Genomic DNA, 18,861 nt, shown 5'->3' on the forward strand with positions numbered 1-18,861 from the left:
GCATGCGCGCGGAGGGCGGCGGCGGTAGCGGGGCCGCAGCGGAGCGGAGCGGGGCCGAGGCCGCCTCACCCGCCGCCCCGTCAGCGCCCGGCGGGCGGCCCGGAGCCCGGCCCCTCCCGCGCCGGATGTGATGGCCGCCCGGGCGGGGGGGTGAGGAGCCAGACAGCGGCGGCCGAGAGCCCAGCGCGGCCCGGCCCGGACGAGCGCCGGCAGCGGCTTCTCCTTCCCCTCAGCGTCCCCTCCGCCTCCTCCCCTCCTCTCATGCCCCGGGCGCCGTAGCCGGCGGGGAGCGGCGAGGCGGGCGGCCCCGATGCGGAGGAGCCGCCATGCAGCCGCCGCCGCAGCCCTACGAGTTCTTTGGCGAGGAGAACGGCCCGAAATGGCGGGGGCTCTTCGTGCCCGCCCTGCGCAAGGTCAGTCCGCCGGCGGCGGGGGGAAAACGGGCGGCACCTGCGCCTCACGCCGCCCGGGGAGCGCCCCTTCCCCGCCCGCAGCCCCCTCTCTCCGGGTACCTCGCACCGCTACCCCCGACTGCCTTCTCCTCGGGCAGAGCGGGGGCCTCTGGCCCCTGCGCGACCCCCCCTGTTCTGTCTCTTCTCCCGTCACGGCGGGGCGGAGGCGGGAAGGGGCCTCCGGAGTTCTTCATGGCGACCCCCTGCTGAGGCAGGGTCGCCCGCAGGAGGCTGGCCGGGCCCGCCTCCCGAGGGTGCCGGTGCGCCCGTCGTGCCCTCGGTGCCTCTTTGTGTGGAGATGCTGCCAGGTGCCGGTGTGCGGACTCCTGTCAGAGGCTGCTTCTCCTTCTTCCCCCCTTTTGCCGGCGCTTGCCAAAAGGCCGCCGATCGTATTAGCGATCTGCTTCCGAGGTGTGCTGGGGAAGGGCGGCCTTCCATCCCCTCCCCGCCGCCGCTCTCCAGCTGTCTCCTCCCCAGCCAGGCTCCCGTTGATGCCCACCGCGTTAAAGTGCTTCTGACCCGCTGTGGGGCAGCGTAAAGTCAGCCTGTGTTTTCTTAAGAGAGAGAGAAACTACTGGTCGTAGAATAAATGAGATGATAAACTGTGTGGGGAAACCGCCTAGCCTGTCCTGGGGGAGGAATTTACTTTTTTATGGTGTGTTTTGCATAGGAGGGTGGTCCCCAGCCCATTGCCCTTAGGTAGGACACCCCTGATAGCGGAGGGAGGGGGTACATTGAGGCTGGTGGGGCACGGGGGGGTGATGGTGTTCTGCTGTGTGTCGCTTGTTACCATTGCAGAGGTTGAGGACCATGATGTATTTGCCCCATCCCTGGAGGTGTTCAGGGCCAGGTTGGACGGGGCTTGGAGCAGCCTGGTCTAGTGGGAGGTGTCCCTGCCCAGGGCAGGGGGTGGAACTAGGTGGTCTTTAAGGTCCCTTCCAACCCAAAACCATTCCATGATTCTGTAGTTCTTAACCTAATGGCATGCTGGTCTGGATCTCTGCTGCTGGGCAGTACTGTGATACGAGTAATGCAGGCACTCATCTGAGTGGTGTTTTGTCTTTTTTTTTCCCAATAATAGATTTAGTGATGGTGTGGGGTAATGATTTGCATTTGTTTTGGGTCCCCGTGTCACTTGTATTAAAAGCTGCTGAAGGCAGCTAAGTAGTCTTGTGGCCGGCATAAAAAACACTAATCGCCTGTCTGAAGAATCCTGGATTTTCTACTCTTTACTCTTGAATCTCCTCCTCCTCCTCCTAGTAGTTGCTTTCCAGTGGGTCTCAGGAAGCTTAGAGAATGCCGTGCTGCTCTTTTCCCCGATCACTGGAGCTTGACATAAAACAGCACCTTGACGCCAACCAGCATCCACCCAGACGTGAGGTATAGCTGTATCAGTTTGACCAAAGAGAAAACTTTAAAGGTGTTTTCATCATTCTAACATACAAATAGTGTAAAAGTTGGTGGATTAATGCTGCTCTTACCGATTCTGTCTCTGTACATTTGGTTTTGGTGAAAAGAACTTGGACTTTTCTAAACAGAGGAAATAAAGTCTTGATATCAGCAACTGTAAAAATTTGTAGTTGCCTATAGACAGGTTTTTTCTTCCTGGGAAAGTTCCTTGTCTGTAGTATCCACCTTTTAGCATGAGGCATTCGTACTGTAATGTGCATTTCTTTTACGAACACGCAGTATCAGTGAGTCAAAACAGAATTGTATCATTGTTCCAGTTATTGCAGCCAGGCTGTTAGGGAGATACTGTCAGTTTTAATATATTCTTTAAAAGATCAAGTGCCCTAATGTAAACACTGGAGATTTTTGAACCAGAACATTTTAGAAAATTTATGGATGGTTTTGTTTACATCTTGCATTTTCACTTTGATACTGAGATGAGAGCATTTCCGTTATTTATAGGAGAGCAGTAGTGTGGCACTGAATCCAAAGTATGCACCAAAGCACCAGGTTTTTTTGTTGATTTCAGATTTTATAAAACGTTACCACAGTTTTCAAATAGTTTGCAATTTGTTCTGAAGAGGTTTAGAAGTCTGCTTGCCAGCCAGTTTAGATGTGACATTTTCAAGCAGGCTGCTTTTACAATGAAAATTTTAAAGAAAGTCTTTTCTGAGCTTCAGAAACTTCTCAGTTAAACGCCTGGAATAGAGTTTTTTGAACTTCTGAGTTGGGGTTTCAGCACAGTAGTTTATGCTGCAAGTGCAGAGATAGTATTCTATTTCCCATTCTTGAAAGCTTTTTTTCCTTTTAATGAGCACTTCTTGGAAGAAGAGAATCAGGTAGTAGAAAAATGTTTTCCTTGCGTATGTTAAGGTGTGAGAAATCTTAATTCTAAAACACAGAAAGATGTGGAGCTGGATAATGAGCCAGTACGGTTCACTAACAACAGATAGTATTTCCTCGCTTCTTGAATTTTAAGTCCCTAACATGCTTTGAAGAGCTCTTGTCTCTTTCATTATGCATTCAGCAAGTTTAAGGTCACTTCTTTTTATCAAACGACTTTTAAACCCTTGCATTTACTTTAATTCTATGCAGCTGACACTTAACAAATCGTGAGTGGGGAAAAAATGGTAAAATACATCAGTTCTTACTTTTATATGTGAAAAAAAGATGAGCATCTGTCTTTTGAACAATATTCTGTATGCATTTAAGCGGTCATACATCTTTAAGATTAGTAGAGTGTGTTAAATTATACCTACCAGCCTGAGTCTTTTTAGGAAAAAACAAAGCTAAACAGCAAGACATCATTAAACTAGGTGCTTTTTTAAATATTTTTTTCCTACATTTATATCATCGTATCCTTAGCACTGGCACCTTGGAATCTAGTAAGTTGAAAATTTTATAGCAGTTTGATGTATTGCCATTCTTCCAGCTGGTAGATTATAAGCGTGCCCTTACTCCAAGACATTTTACTTCTGTTGCTGTTCTGGAAACCTAAGTAGGAAGTGAGTATAATGAAACTCGTTATAAAAGTCCTCTCAAAGTAAATGAATCAGAAGAAAACAATATTTTTATCTGGTCACTTAGGTTATAGTTACTTGAACTCTGTTTGTAGCAAGTAAATCGCTTCAAACAGATCTGTGCTGTAAACTTTATAAAGGCTTTTAATCTGAGAGCTGACTTTAGTTATTAAAGGATCACAATGTCTCTTTGAATAGTTCTGGAAGCATGCAGGCAGCTGCTCTGGCAGGAATCACATGCGTTTCAAATGCCTCGTTGGCAGGGTGGCTTTGGGTTTGCATCCTCGGGATGTTGATACTGGCAGCGACGCTAGAGCTGGGGCTCGACGGGGCCGTGCTGTTCTGGAGGGGCTTTGCTGCAGCCCCCTCCGCGGCCTGCCGGATCCTTCTCCCGTGCAGCCCTCTGTGGAGGATTTTCTCCACTGGTGGGTGGGTGCTGGAGGGGAAGATGGTGTTGGGGAGTTTGCTCTCTCCCCCTTTTTAATTTCTCCAGGTGTCTCTTTTTTGGGTGGGTTTGTTTTTCAGCTGTTCCTGGCCCCATGGCCGCTTTGTGGGGAAAGATGTCAAATTATGAAACCCGTTTCTAAAGCTGGCATTTCAGTTTTGTAACCGGGTTTCCCAGCACAGATCTGGTGCCAAAGCTTGTTCTTGCTGACGGTCAACTTTCTTCCAGATGAAACTTTCCAGAACTGAATTGATTTTCCAGATTGATATCAGTGCTTTGATGTCATATCTATTAATCTTAGGCTGGGATTACAGGTGAGCCCAAGAAAATCATGCATGAAACTCGGTAGTAGCAGCTGAGTGTGTAACTCCCGCCATACTGCTGGTTTTAATGTTTTAATGTGCTGGACGTGCATCGCATAAAACCTTTTTGGGAATTGTGATTGAAAACTTCATTAATGTAAAATGTCTCAAATGTCTCAAATATCTTACATTGCTACTGGGAATAAACTTCTATTCCAATTACTTGGAATGAGTTTTCAGAAGGAGACAGGTGACTCCATAGAACTAGTGTGTATTTTTGAAAATAGTGAGCAAATGTGGTGTTGGACATGTGTATATGGATTTATTTTATAATCTTCTGTATTTTTAGGGTGTATTATCGTTTGTGTGTGCTCTTACAAATGCACTGGCAAATTAAAAATATATTTCTGTAAACAAGAGCTGTGTATTCAGTTGCTTTGTTTTTTGATTTTTTCTAAATGAAATTCACAAGCATCTCATAGGTATTATTGTTTTGGTTTTCTCCATTATCTACAAATAGAGGCTGTCAAACAGTTAATGCTCACATTTCTGCAGGCGCTACGCATGTTGCTGTAATCGTGGCACTGTGCACTATTTGCATTTTCTACAACAATTCCACTATTGCTCTGGACTACTCATCAGATTTCTAGAGCATGACTAAAGGGTTTATTCTTAGGAAATGTTGCATACAGAAATATAAAAGACCATTTTGTGGACATTTTTGAAGTTTACGTTAATTTGGTGCTTCTCTATATTTTAAAACACATGGGAGTTAACGTATAATGACCCAGCTCTTGCGTAAGGTCAGGGTAAGTGCAGGGGCTGCCCATTTTCTTCACTGCTCTCTCAAGGACACTTTGCCCACACGTTCTCCATTGCAGGATCAGGCCCCCTTGGGTTAGAATTATTTAATGCGTTATAGTGTCATTATGATGGATTATTATTTATGCATTCCAGTTTAATTAGCGTGCATTATTATTTAATGAGTTATAATTTCAACTATAAAGTTGCTTGTTATGGTGTTTTAAAATAATAGTGATATTTAGTTTTGACATCTGTTAGGTCATTTAGCTTCTAATAAATATGTTTATTTGATCTCTAGACCTTTGCACATTCGCGGTTCCTACAACCGTGAATGCCTCTGTGACATTCAGCTTGGGAGAACGGTGAATAAAGGAAGTGCTGGTGATACTTAATTACCTGTGAAATACGTAGACCTGTACAGGTTTGAGGCACAGATCCGGTTGTTGCCTCACAAACTGTGTTTGCAATCAAGAGGTGGCTGGAGGTGTGGAAAGGAATAGCAGGTCCCTGTGAAGTGGACATTACCGAGCCTTCTGTAAACAGTAGACTGATTCCTCCAGGCCTTTTTTTATTCCCAGTAGCAGCTGGGTATTGTTATAAGTTGGTTTTAGTCCCTTATAAGTAAGTAGACTGGGTTGGGTTTTTTTGTTCTGACATAAATATTCACTATCATAAATAACATTGGGAACTGAAGGGACTGTTCCTTTTACTTTATCCTATTTTTTCATGCCTTCCCCCCCCCCCAACCTGTTAGACTGTTGAGCTTAAATATTGTCGCTGGAATCTGCAGTTGGCCAATGGTAATAGCGGAGTTTTCTCAGCCAGTGGCATGAAATGAAGGTAGTTGTAAATCCGAGGCATTTAAAAGTAGTAGGAACAGTATAATTTCATTTGGCAGCGGGAGCAGAAGAAACACTTCCTACCTGTGTTGTTGCAATGGAATGTGGAAATTAGCATTTGCGTTGGCTTAAAGACTTGCCGGGGTAACCAGTCGTGGGAAGAAGAACCAAACGGAACCGTGGGCTGCCATGATTCACCTCCCATGCTCTTATTCCCTCGGCTCTGGTCATGCGGTGGGAGCCAGGTGCCGGCAGAACTGGGCAGCACGTGCTGCTCGTCTTGTCCCACCCTTCCACGCGTGTTCCCTGACCCATCTCACCTCTTGCAGCGTCCTTTTGTCTGCTCTTCACCACCTCTCCTGCTCCCCCTCGGTTTTCACCTCTCTTTTCCTCTTCGCGCAGTGCAAGCATTATCTAATCTTCTCGGGAGAAGCTGTTGAGTCTGTTATTTGCTTTTATAATTACCTCACCAATTCCCTTTCTGCCAGGTTTTTCCGATGAGCTGTGTGCTGCCATTCCTTGAGTTCAGCAGGTTAGTCATGTCAGAAAACGTGCCAAGGACATCTTTTTCCCTTATTTATGGCTTCTTCGTTCTCCTGACACTTCCCCATATCTTTTAATGTCATTTCAATGACTGTCTGGTTCACAAATAAATGTCTCTGACAGTCTTCACTGTCTCCAAATTTAAGGTTTGGCCTTTTTTTATCTTTGCTTTTCGCCATTTATTGTTTCGTATTGCATCCATTTACTTAGAATATAATTTCAAAGCTCACTGCAGCTCCAAAATCTGCTGGCCTCTGTGGCTTGTTAGTTCATTTTTATTTTTAAATCTCCTAAAGACCTAATTGAAAAGTTACGGGTCTGTTTGAACAATTCAGTCTACCTAAGCGATCAGTGGTTCTTGGGAAAGGCATGATGTAAAAAGGGGGGAGCAGGAGCCTTTGGGTGCTGGGGGCAGAGCCCAGAGCAGCTCTGGGAGGCTGCGTCTGGAAGGGTTGGGGGAGAATTAGAAGCTGTTCCGTTAAAGTAAGATGTGTGCACAGCAATCAAGGCACCGGCTACGGTGTTTTCTTTCCATATCACAGGGCAGAGGCTGTGCCTAGCTCATGCAGGGTTTATCTCGATTTAAACAAGGCATTTTATATGGATGGATAAAATCCAAATACTTAACTTTCCACCTGTTTTTAAGATTAAAATATATGTGTTTGTGTACATACATGTACCCACATTTTAGTTTCTCCTTTACTCCCTATAAAAGGACACAATCAGCTGTAGAAGGGCTTTTTGGGTAGAAGAGCAGAGACTGTGAAGATGCTGTGAGAAACAGCATATGAAATGTAGGTGAGAGCAGACAGGGCAGAAGTGAGACATGGAGGAGAATTGCCTGCAAGAGAACCTCCTCTTCGAGGAAACCCATCTGTGGGGTCCTCAGCAGAAGCCTGAAATCACTGCTGCTGTCCTCGCCACCATCCCCGCGTCCCTTCCGCTGCCTGCCAGCGAGGTGGGTTGTGTGCTGCAGCTTACTGCAGAAAAAGATGGGAGCAGTGATGGTCTGCGTTTGATTTACAGTTTATCAACCAGCATTTGTGCCATTCTGAATGTGTTTTTTCTGTCCACCCCAAGCAGACTTCCCAGTAGATCTTTGGACTGTCTTCAGTGCTATTTCAGAATGCAGATCCCTGTCTGCACCCCCCGTCGCAGATCTCCTTTAACTCACCCTCCCCTCAACTAGAATATGCTAAGAGGAGAATAGTGGTTAAATAGCTAGAGACAGAAAAAAAGTTGTATTTACACTGAAGTGGTGGTGTAGGATGGCAGTTTAATGTCCCCTGTACGCAGTCACTTAAGAGCAGTGGGTGTTGTTGAGGTCAGACAGCTGAGGGATGAGCTGCACCCGAGATGCTTTTTGTAGCATCATTGTAGAATACTTTATCTTGCTAACCATGCATCAGATGTTTAGAATTGCAGTGAAAAAGCTAAAATACTGTACGTAGAGAAGTTATTAAGTTCTGTTTGCTTAAGAGACAACTTCATACAGTTCCTCTGTCAGCATTTATAGTTTGATTTCAGAAAGATGGGCCCTCTAGAAATTGCCGTACTGGAAATAAAGTTAGAAATTAGCGCTGTTATTTTTAAAAAGTCGTCAGTACATTTTTATTTGGGATGTCGCTTCAAGTCTTTAAATGTTTGCCGTTCTTTCTAAATGCCTGTGATTATGCTTGGAAATGGAGAATATTGATGCTGTCACCTTTCACTGAATAAGAGCATCACAGGCCTTTAAGTTACTACATCTGGTTCCCCTCTTCCTCTGGAGCATCATCCAGATGAGGGGTTAAAAATGCCTCTGGAGCAGATGTTTTATGTTTCTAATGGGCAGCGTTATCTTTAGAGGAGAAAAGATAAGAGGGAATAAAATCCCAACCTAAAAAGAGATGTTTGTTGGATTAATTTTATTTCTTCTTCCTGGCTCTCAACATCTTGGTACGGGGCAAACCTAGTGCTGCTTTCTTTGTCGGTGATTTATTTTCGTCACCTTGAACACAGTGCATGGAAATACTGACAAGTGTTGGCAAGACCATAACCAGCCCATGATAGTAAATATTTAACTTTCATGTTCTAATTATTTTTCTTGCTCCCAAATTTATATGCTTTGTTCCTCAAGTAAACAAACAGCCTTGCAAAGTTTTACTTGTCTGCTGATCTGGTATAACTGTGTTTTTACGAGGCAAGTAAAATATAAATCATTTTGAAGTTACAATCAGTTGCTGTGGGAAAAGGAGAATGAGTAGTTTCTGTTGTAAACAGTTTACAAATCTAATATGCAATTTATTAAGCTACCCTGTTCACATAGTAGGCTTAGAAATCTTATATTACCATGCTAACAGATTTTGTGGTGGCATTTTTTAAATTAGAAACTTCATGTTCTGAAATATCAGGTAATACTGGAATTCTCTTTTCTGAAAATGTAGTTTTGAATATAAGTAGAAGAGTGGGAGATTGTCATCTGGTCCTTCAGGAATATGAATTTATAGGTTTGTGATGGTATATGCTGTCTAAAGTCTCTGTGTATGTCATGGGCTTGGGGTTTTTTTTGTTGTTTTTTTTTATTTTATTTTATGAACAACCCCTTGTTTTGCACATATGCTTACTGTGGAACAACTGGAGCTTTCTGAATGTGTTTTTACTGACAAAATACATGTATTATGTAAAAATATACTTAGGCAGTGTAGCCAAATTGCTGGTTTGTCTCCTTAGTACAGGCTAAAAAGAAGTTGCTTGCAGTTCTGACTCTAGTATTTTTTTCCTCAGCTTTTTGTAGTTTCAGGTACAACCCTTTGACCATTGCTTTTATACTTAGGATTTCTGAATTTCCCCATATTATTGATATTCAGACTTTATGCCAGATCTCCTGCAGTTCAAAATTAAGCTTGCCCTTATATTAGTTCTAAAAAATAAGATCAGATTTTTCTAGTCCTAATACTCTTTATCTCCTTGAAGAATTTTCAACCTCATCTTGTCTTAACAGACTTCTTCCCAGGGGCCTGTAAGGACTATAAAAATCTCACTGAGAAGGAATTTTCAGCTTGACTTCATCTCTACAGCTGCCTGTTTTCTCTAGAAGCTTTTGTGGCGTGATGCAGGACAGGCCTCTTGGAAGGAAACAGGAGAAGATCTCAGTTTACCTTCAAGGGGTTTTTTAGGCTTCTCTTGGGCCACCACTTGTGCAGATGAGGCCGAGGTCTCCGAGAGCCCTGAAGCTACAGCCATAAATAAGATGGAGATGCTCCTGTGAAGCTGCCGCTGGGTTTTCATCAAATATGCTCGTGTTGGAGGGGTGGGATAGTAGGAAGAAGTAAAGAGAAGGAGCAAGGGAAGGAGCCATTTAGGAACTCTAAAATTTAAGCATGTCCCCCGCAAAGGCCTTAAAGACCACATTTAAATGCGATGCTTATGGGACTCCAGCCTGTTATTTCATCTTTATTCCTTGGAACACCTGTTGAAGGAATAATCCTATGTGAATGACACAGTAAAAAATAGTTAGTCCTGCTAATCTCAGTCTCCCTCTTTAGTGACTTCAAGCAATACCATTATGCTCAAATATTTCAGTCTGAACCTGAAATCAGTGAAAGTACCTTCCATAAGAAACACGTCCTTCATAATTCCTCTCACTTTTTTCTGTACGTTCCGTGTTTTATCAGTCTCTCCTTGCTTTTGCAGTCCTTTCAGTCAGGATTTAGGTGAATACTGTAAAAAGTAAGTGTTCTGTCCTTGGTACAGCAGCATCTGATTTGATCAGCCAGTGCACGGTGTTTATAACTGTCTTTTTGTTTTACTGTGAAAAACGGTGTCTTGCTATGAAATTGTTTTTTCTCAGTAATGGCACTTACGTCAAAATAACTTCTCTTAAAGCCAGGGAGTGCATGAGTACCTCTGGGACCTTTCTGCCATGCTGCAGGCACTATCATTTCAGATGGAAGCTGATTTCTAAATCCTCTGGAAAGAGTTGTCTCAACCAAGAAACGTTGGGGTTTGTTGTCAGTTTTGCTCCTTTCGAAGCAAAATTGACTCCAGTACTTATATCTGTGTTCATTGTAAGAGGCTGAGATTCTCTGCCAGTGTTTGAAGAGGGCTGTGTGCTCCTCTGCTTGTCCTCAACCTTGTTAGATATACACTGGCTCTTGAGAACGTGGAGGAAATTATGGCATGAGCGGTTTAGACCTGTGAACTGAAGTTAGTTAGGAGTGAAGTAATTTTCTTTGTGGCAGTGATGTCTGTTTTTAACATGAGCGACCCTCCCAAGAGGAGGAGAACGGCTGTGATATGAAACCGTAAATTGGAGTCCCCCATCTTCTCTTAAGGGGAGCACAGCTTCCCTTTCTCATCTTAGAGCACCCATTCTTGTCATTTCTGTGGAGCATCGTTAAGGATTCACTGTGGGGGAAATATTTCATTGCATTTCCTAGTTAGGTAGCTAACACTTTTGCTGAAGTAGTGCTGGTATAAGAGAAGCGTGGCGGGACCTTAACTCGATGCTTCCTGGTTCTCCATTGTTTTGTGAATTAAACTCTTATGTTCAGGAAGAACATGAAATGCACTGACTATTGTTGAAAACCTGCAGACTTAAGTAAGAGTTTTCAAGGACTGGTTTTGATTTTCTTGAGGGTTTGTTTTGGTTTTGTTTTTCCTTTCTTTCAGTAGTACCCGATCTTGTGTACACATCAGCAGCGCAGCAGTTACATGAAGCTGAGAAGTATTCATGCTTGAGGTGCAGAAGACAGTACATAAAGATGTGTACAAAAACTCTGTAGCAAAACTGGGCAGGTGGATTAGAAGCAGAATGTGTATTCCCTTCTCTCTTAGTGTACAACAGCCTTATTAATGTGTTTCTTCACATCTGCTTTTCGAGGAAGGATGCCAGTGCAGAATGAAGCATTAGAAGTGGGTGTTGTTGCCTGGGAGGGCATCTCTCCTTGAGTATCGCATAGGAGCCCCCATGATTGGCAGCCTGTCTTCATCACTGCTGTGTAATACCTTAATTATCAACTCCAATACAATCAGCACCAGTGTATGTTTTCACATTTTCAGTGGGTGTCCCTCTTCCCACTCCCCTGAGACGTTCGGATTCCCGTTGTTGGTACATGTGGTCCCTGTCTGTGCTCCCCCGTCTTTAAGCAGTACGTTGGTGGACTTCTCCATCCAAGTCATCATCTCTGCTTCTAGGATGTTGAAGGTGTACAGCAGCAGCCCCTTCTAGTGGTCCCCTCCATGGATCTTCTCTTTTTCTCCCTACCTGTTGGTCATCCTGGCTCTTCCTCCCCTCCCATGGGGAGGTGTGGGGGCAAAGTGCAGTCCCATTCCCCCAGTTCTTTCAGGCCATGGCACAGCAGGAGGTGGAGCAGCAGCTCCTTGTGGTGGCTGTGGCTCCCGGGCAGCTCTGCCCACCGTGCTCTGTGGCCAGCAGGGAAGGAAGCCGGCCAGACACCTTACTTCCTTGTTGGTCTTGTTTTTGCACGATTTACAAAAGCCTGCAGGGCTGCAAACAGAGTGCCCCCAAGGTATGGCTATGAAATTATTAGTTACTTAATTTGGAGGAAGCCCTCAGAGTCCCCCGGTGTCTGTGGACTTGCCCGTTGTCTTTGGAGGGAGGAGAGCCTGTATTTCAGAAGATCAGAATTTGATCCAAAGATGTTATTGTCGTCCCCCAAGAAACTACCAATCTGTTTGTCTTGTGTGTGAAAACACGTACGGAATGCCAATGTAAGTATGTAAGATTACTTTTTTGAGGTGATTAACATGTAATTTGTATGGGGAGAACAGGGAATTTCCCTGGATTGTACTACTTCGGAATCTTTTGGCTATAGTTTAAGATCTAGTTAGCGCTTTCCTGATTGAGAGGCTGCCAGGGAAAACTGAGTATATAGAGTAACTCTTGAGTGCTTTTGTTTTGGTTTTTTTTTTTATTTTAAGGTGGGGTTGTTCAGTTTTGGTGGATTTTTAATAGGAAAATAGCCACGTTGGACCAGGGTGAGTTAGTTGTGGGCCTTTAGCTTGTGCAGGCACATGCTGAGGTTGCCTGTTTCAGGTTGTCTGGTCTAGCTTAGCCCTGGAAACGAAAACTGTGATTAATCTCCGTGAAGTGAGATAAAAGGCATTATCCTGCCTTGCGTCAGAGGGAGGTGGAAGTCAGCTTTTCTCACAGCGCGTTTCCTAGTCTTGACACTCCTGAGTTTTGATTTGTGCTTTTCTTTAGATCTCCCTCTCTGTGTTAAGTATTTCACATCTCTCTCTCTCATGCCTCAGACAGCATTTCATGTTCTAGATAGTTTTCTGAGGCATCTCAAAGAGTTGTTCCAGCTCTCCTCCAGTGTCATGGCTGTGGCTTTTTATTGCCACAGGTTTTAACAGCTCATTAATTCAGTTCCCTGCCAGACTGGTTAGTTCTCTTATCCTGGTGTCCTTGCTTATTAAGTCTGTTCCTCTGGTGGGTCCATGCTGCTTCTCTGTTCACAGTCAGCCAGCACTCATTAGTAGGGTTAGTAACATAACTGTATGTTACTCTTTCTGTGGATGAATAACTGCACAATTACCAACAGTGATTGTTTTCACTGCATCGTTGGCAGAAATCTGCCTTGGCTTGAAATTTCTTCGCTGCCATAAAGGCTAAACACGTAGTTTTTAATTGAATAGAGACGCCAGCTTTGCAGAAGCAGGAATTGCCATCTTAACCACATAGGAAAACTTGTGGGAAATTACTGGAAGTGTGTGAATTTGCAGCACAACAGTACAGAGGGCCTCTGCTTTTTTCTGATTCTTCCTTCTGTACAGCTTTAAATGGGGGAAAAAAACCTAATTCTTTTAATTCTTTTGGACAGGTTCAGCAACAGGTTCACCCAAACCTTTCAGCAAAAGAAGATTCCCTCTATTACATTGAAGAGTTGATACTTCAGCTGCTAAACAAACTATGCATTGCTCAGCCACGGACTGTCCAAGACGTAGAGGTAAGACTAGATACTGGAAAACCAAATACTTGCTTACAGAATCGCTAAGGCGAACTAAGATATTTTGAGCAGCACGGGTCGAAGTTAAAGCGAGGTGAATCTGAAGAGCAGAGCCTGTTAATGCTAAAAGATTATGTAGTATTCAGATTTCAGAAAGCACACTTAATCGGAAACTCGTTTTCCTGTACAGGGCTTCAGAATAGAAATTGTGGGAATTTTTTCTTTCAGCATTATTTTTATAAATGCAGAATACTTTGAAGGATTTTCTGCCACTTGAATGCACCTTGGACTTAAGAACGTAAGGATGTTGCAAGTTTTCCTACTCTTTGACATAAACATACAGGAAAAAAAAGTAAATATTGGAATGAAAGGTTACTGTTGTTAGGCCTGGATTGTGCAGCTGAGGGAATAGAGTTGTATGTTCCTGGAACTTTATTGAACTCACTGAGGCTCTTGTATTATTGCAGCTGTCTGCTTTTGTGTCATCGGTTACAAAATGAGGGCTTTAATGGAGTGCGCTTCAGTATACAGTCTAGAGGGAGAAAGTGCTTTCATGTAGCTGTGGCCCATTATAGTTTTGTAGAGTATTAATTTTACATCAATCTATATGTCTAGGGTTTTCAGCCTAAACCAAAATGAAGTCCTTGTCTAATATTCTGTGTGTGTGTCATGGAAATAAAAAACAGAATATATATGTATTTACAAAATAATTGCCTGAGGGTTTTTTGATTCTTATTAGATGCAGCAATCGCCCTTTATTCAACATTGAGTTAATTAATTAATTATTAATCTTGGTTTCCGATTAATATATTTTGTAATACAGATGCGTAAAGAGTATAGCATGACTAAATAAAAGCAAAACTTAATAGTCCCTTAATAGCTCTCAGAATTGTTAGTACCTTGAGTCTGGGTTTGAACTTTAGATGTAGAGCTGAGAAATACCATGTTCTTTCTCCAGTTCCCAGCTGATCAAACCCTACAGTGCACAGGACGGTTTGAGATAGCACTGATTGTTCTACACACCAGCTCCATAGTTGTCTGCTTCTGAGTCAGGAGATGATAAAATTGCCCTGTGTACGTATGAATTAATACTTTTCACCAGGTATCTGTATGCTCCACAAATTACATGTGCAAAACTGCATATCATAGGGGCAGACTTCTGAGATACCTCACAACTGTCTGAATTGTGGTTATGAATGTCACAGCAGACAGTAAATCCTGTGTATTGTATTTTAAATATAGCTGGCATTTTAAAGCTGTGAATAATAAAACATTGTTGTGCTTAGAAATATAACAATTATTTAATTTAAAAACACAGAGTTAGGTCTAAATAGTGGTAACGGGTTCCCCAAAACGTTATTCTTCTGTAGGTGAATAAATTCAGACTCTTCCAGAGCAGGAAAAGTAGAATTCGGTTTTGTGTTATGGGTTGTTGGTGAGATTGCGCTGCCAGCAGGCATCTGAGATCCACGAAGAAAGGCTTTTGGCTCTGCTCCTCAGCTTGTTTTTAGCTGTTGAGACTAAAACACGAGAGCTGTGATCTCTAAAGTTTATCGTGCAGATATTTACATAACAGCCTGGAGTTAATGGAACTGTTTGCGCATAGCATTATACTGAAGTATTTGCAAGATCAAGGTCTAAAATCTCAAAATATAAAGGTTTTATAAATAGAAAAAGCCCTTCAAATTGTTCCCAAGAAAACACCAGGAACCAGCAAATTCCGAGGGTGAAAGGCGTGAGTTACTTGTGGAGTGCACTGGTAAGTTGAGGGACAGCTGAATGCCACGGTACATCCATTTTGCGGGCGATCTAGTAGAATCTCAGGGAAAGTTCATTTTGGTGAACCAGCCCAGAGCTTTCGGCTGCTGTCCAGGAGGGAAGGTCACCGCGCGTGTACCTGGCACAGACAGCTGATGCGGAAAGTTGAGCGTTAAACGGCCACATGCAAATATTTAAAACCTGCCTCTAAGAAGACCTGAGGCCTCCCGTTTAATTTCAGAATACGTGCAAAAATCTTTTTATCAAAGGGACACGTAGAATTCACCTTTTTTCTCATCTCGTTCTTCAGCTCATCTATAAAATCTCTCCTGTAAGCGTTCATTGTGGCCAGGTTACGGGTCCGAAGCAGAGGTTGGGTATGGCACTGCATAGCGTGCTGTGCCTCCCTGGCAATACCAGGGCACGGTGGTGGGGCTGCAGCAGGAGGTGATCGCTACTCCCCCCTGAGCTGTCTGACTTAAAAAAACTGTTTTTCCAAAGTCACTTAAGAAGCAGTCATCAGAGTTCAGTTTAGACTCGTTCTTTCAGCGTTTTAATTCCCAGCTCACAGGGGCTGCAGCCTGGAGAACTTCATGGAAAGCAGGACTGGGGTCTTGCACTTGTTTAGTTGGGGGCTGTTGCCCAGAGCAGTTCATTCTGTGGTGGGGGTCATCTTGCCTGTTCCTATAGCAGCTCTCCAAATGTGAATCTATATGAAAGTGACCTGAAGTGGCATTACCATACAAACTGGGGCGCTGTAAACTGCAGCCACTGTGACTGGGTGCGCGGGGAGGATGCTCCTGTGTGGGCTTGTGGAGTCCAAAGTGTTATAGCCAGCCTTTTTCGTGAATCACAGCCCTCCTCCTAGTTAGAAAATCCTGCGCTTGTTTTTTCGTTTCTGCCATAAACTTGATCTCATACAGGACAAGTTACACTCTGGACATTTATGAACTAGTAACAATACCGACTTGTTTTTTTCATTTAGACTGTAAACTGTTTAGTACTTCCTGATGTTGTTTATACCACAGCTGAGGTTTCTTGCTGCTCTTGTGATGCAAAGATCATAAAGCGGGAGTTGTTTTAGGAGATTTGAAGGAGTTTTTCGTGCTTAGGGAAGGGAGGTTGTTTGGGATTATTGAAAAGAGTGAAGCTGAGTTGGGTAAAAAGGAGAGAACAGTTAGGAAAATATGTTGCAAACACTGAGGAGGAGGATAATTGTCTATACTGCAGGGGAAGTAATTTGCCGTTTTATTTTCTTTAAACTTCTCTTTGATTACTGCGGTTAATCTAAGTGCACTCTTTATGTTTGGACAGGATCGCGTTCAAAAAACATTTCCTCATCCAATAGACAAGTGGGCGATTGCTGATGCGCAGTCTGCTATAGAGAAACGAAAAAGAAGAAACCCTCTCCTGCTACCTGTGGACAAAATACATCCTTTATTAAAGGTACTTAAACTGACAACCTGATGACTGCTGCTTCTGCCCACCACGTGCCCCCAGCCCTCCAACATAACCTTTAAAGTATTTATTTATTTAATTTAATTCGTGTGAAATGAGGTAAGTTTCTCATATTGGCTGAAAGAGTAAAGTCACCATAGAACAGGATGAATATATTGTAGTATGTAAATAAACGTAGATACCAAAATTCATCACGTTCTAGAGTAGTGTGTTAATGTATCACTCTACTTTGAGATATGACTAGTTAGTTTTTAACATAAATAAAACCCAAACAAACCCAAATACCTTACCTACTTCAGTAGCACTGTTTTGATGCCTTTATTTGTTTCAAAATGCTGCAGAAGCCAAAATAGAAGAAGAGAGAACAAGTAGATCCTGTTCCTTGTATACTGTCAACTAAGATGTGTATCGATGTCCTCTCAGTTACTGTTGAATGTCACCGATGCCTTGGTTTTAAAATCAATAGATCTGCAAAGGTGTAAGAAGAGACCAAATACAGAGTTTATGGTGGGTGGGTTTTGAGGAGGAGAGTGGCCATCTCAGTTCTTACATGTCATGTCCCTTATAACAGGTGTAGAGCTCCTTGCTTGCAGTCAGGTTTTAGTGTCACACAGAAAGCATGTATTCATACCCTGCCCCTGTAGAGTTGGTTTTATTAATGATAAAACAGTACTCTCATTTTTAGATCAGTGTTTAATCACTTTTAGATCAGTGCTGAATCAGTAGGTTGCGGCTGATTCGAACACTGCACTTTTATGGTGTTTCTTTTTTCTATTGCTTTTGCTTTTCATTCATGACTTAAAAAATGCTTTTCTCCAGTGGTGGCATTGTTGCACCAGAGTTTCCAGCTGCATTGAGAAAACATTATTCAAGCATAAGTAGAAATTAAAGCACTTTTTCAGGTGTAGTAACTCTGTTCTTTTATACAATGTCTCAGCTTGTGACAGTTACTGAGAGGGGAAGAGATCTTAGGAAAGAAAACAGCATTAAATAAGACCTTCCTAGGCAACGCTGGCTTTCTTTTATGAAGTCTGGTTTAGAAGTGTGTGCACATAGGCACACAGTCTGATTTTTAGAAGATGCATCAAAATATGACAAGAACAAACTACCTTATTCAAATGCAGGAACTTAACCTGTACTTATTCCTGATGGTCCTGTCACAAACAAGAGGCCATGTGGTGCATGCTCTGCAGAACATGGAGCATGTATCACGAGAAGAACTTGCAACGCTTATCCTCGTTGGGTTTTTTTTCTTATTTTTCTTTAATTATTAAAGTGTAATTATTTTATGTAATGCAAGGATGCAGATAGCTTAGTTGTTCAGCCAACCGTGAAGGATGAACTAAAATGGATCACAGTAGATAACAGGTTGAACACACAGTCTGAAGTTTCACGAAAGACAACTTTTTCCATTAAGTACAATTCAAAATGAAGCATTCTCTTTTCTGAAGAGTCCAGGTTAGGGACAGAGTCCTGCAATAAGCATAAATATAGACTAAAGTTTAAGTACAAGAGTGGTTCCAGTGAAGTCCCTTCGTTGAAGGAACCCTATTTTTAGGACCGTCATTTTTAGAGGAAGGATTATTGAAAGTTCTGTAGCTTTTCATCTGTCAGTATATGACAAAATAGCACAAGGAAGTATTTGCAAGCATTTCCTTTAAGGCAGGTGGTCAAATTTCCATTTGATGTCCTTTGCCTGGCCTATTACATTACTGTGAATTATCATCACAGACAAGATCAATTTCAGTAGAAAACTAAATGTGTTAGTTGTCATTCTGAATGAATTTCTGCAATAAATAGCATTCTTTTTCCCCCTTGTTTTCAATTTGCAGGAGGTCCTAGGTTATAAGGTAGATTACCATGTCTCTCTGTATATTGTGGCTGTCTTGGAATACATCTCAGCTGATATTTTAAAGCTGGCTGGAAACTATGTTTTCAATATACGACACTTCGAGATCTCCCAGCAGGACATTAAAGTATCAATGTGTGCTGATAAGGTAAGGAGTTGGGATTAAAATACTCATTTGGACAGTTACAAAGGTAGATACTAGAAATGTGGGGGGGGGGGTTTTAGAAGATATACCCAAAGTAGGATAGGAGAGAGAGAGAAAGACACTGGTATTACTGAAATGCAGAAGCTTCTCTCCTTCTTCATGCCAGACCTGTCACAGTAAAGACTTAAGTTAAGCCTGTTAAGTTTTGGAACAGTGGTAGTACTTACAAAACAATGGAAGGCCAGAAAATGATGTTGTCCTTTATTTCGCAGCTGTGTTAACTGTTGTCCCAATGTCACTTCGTCACGACAGCTCTTTCCTTCTTTATTATACGGAAAAGA

The 18,861-nt window shown here is 42.8% G+C and overlaps 1 protein-coding gene across 2 annotated transcripts in view; it reads left to right on the forward strand.

The window, feature by feature from the left end:
* The first annotated feature begins 8 nt into the window (after positions 1-8).
* The window catches only part of SOS2 (SOS Ras/Rho guanine nucleotide exchange factor 2), a 55,515-nt gene continuing 36,662 nt past the window's right edge, over positions 9-18,861 (forward strand). The window contains exons 1-5 of one of the 2 annotated variants that reach the window (XM_074583577.1): positions 9-59; positions 178-413; positions 13,185-13,310; positions 16,383-16,514; positions 18,359-18,523. In XM_074583577.1, the coding sequence (XP_074439678.1) occupies positions 327-413; positions 13,185-13,310; positions 16,383-16,514; positions 18,359-18,523 (510 nt within the window). In that variant the 5' untranslated portion in view covers positions 9-59; positions 178-326. Of the gene's footprint in view, positions 414-13,184; positions 13,311-16,382; positions 16,515-18,358; positions 18,524-18,861 lie in introns of both variants that reach the window. The other variant, XM_074583575.1, reaches the window with a different exon arrangement.

The sequence above is a fragment of the Larus michahellis genome, chromosome 4, assembly GCF_964199755.1.
Source record: "Larus michahellis chromosome 4, bLarMic1.1, whole genome shotgun sequence".
Lineage (NCBI taxonomy): Eukaryota > Metazoa > Chordata > Aves > Charadriiformes > Laridae > Larus > Larus michahellis.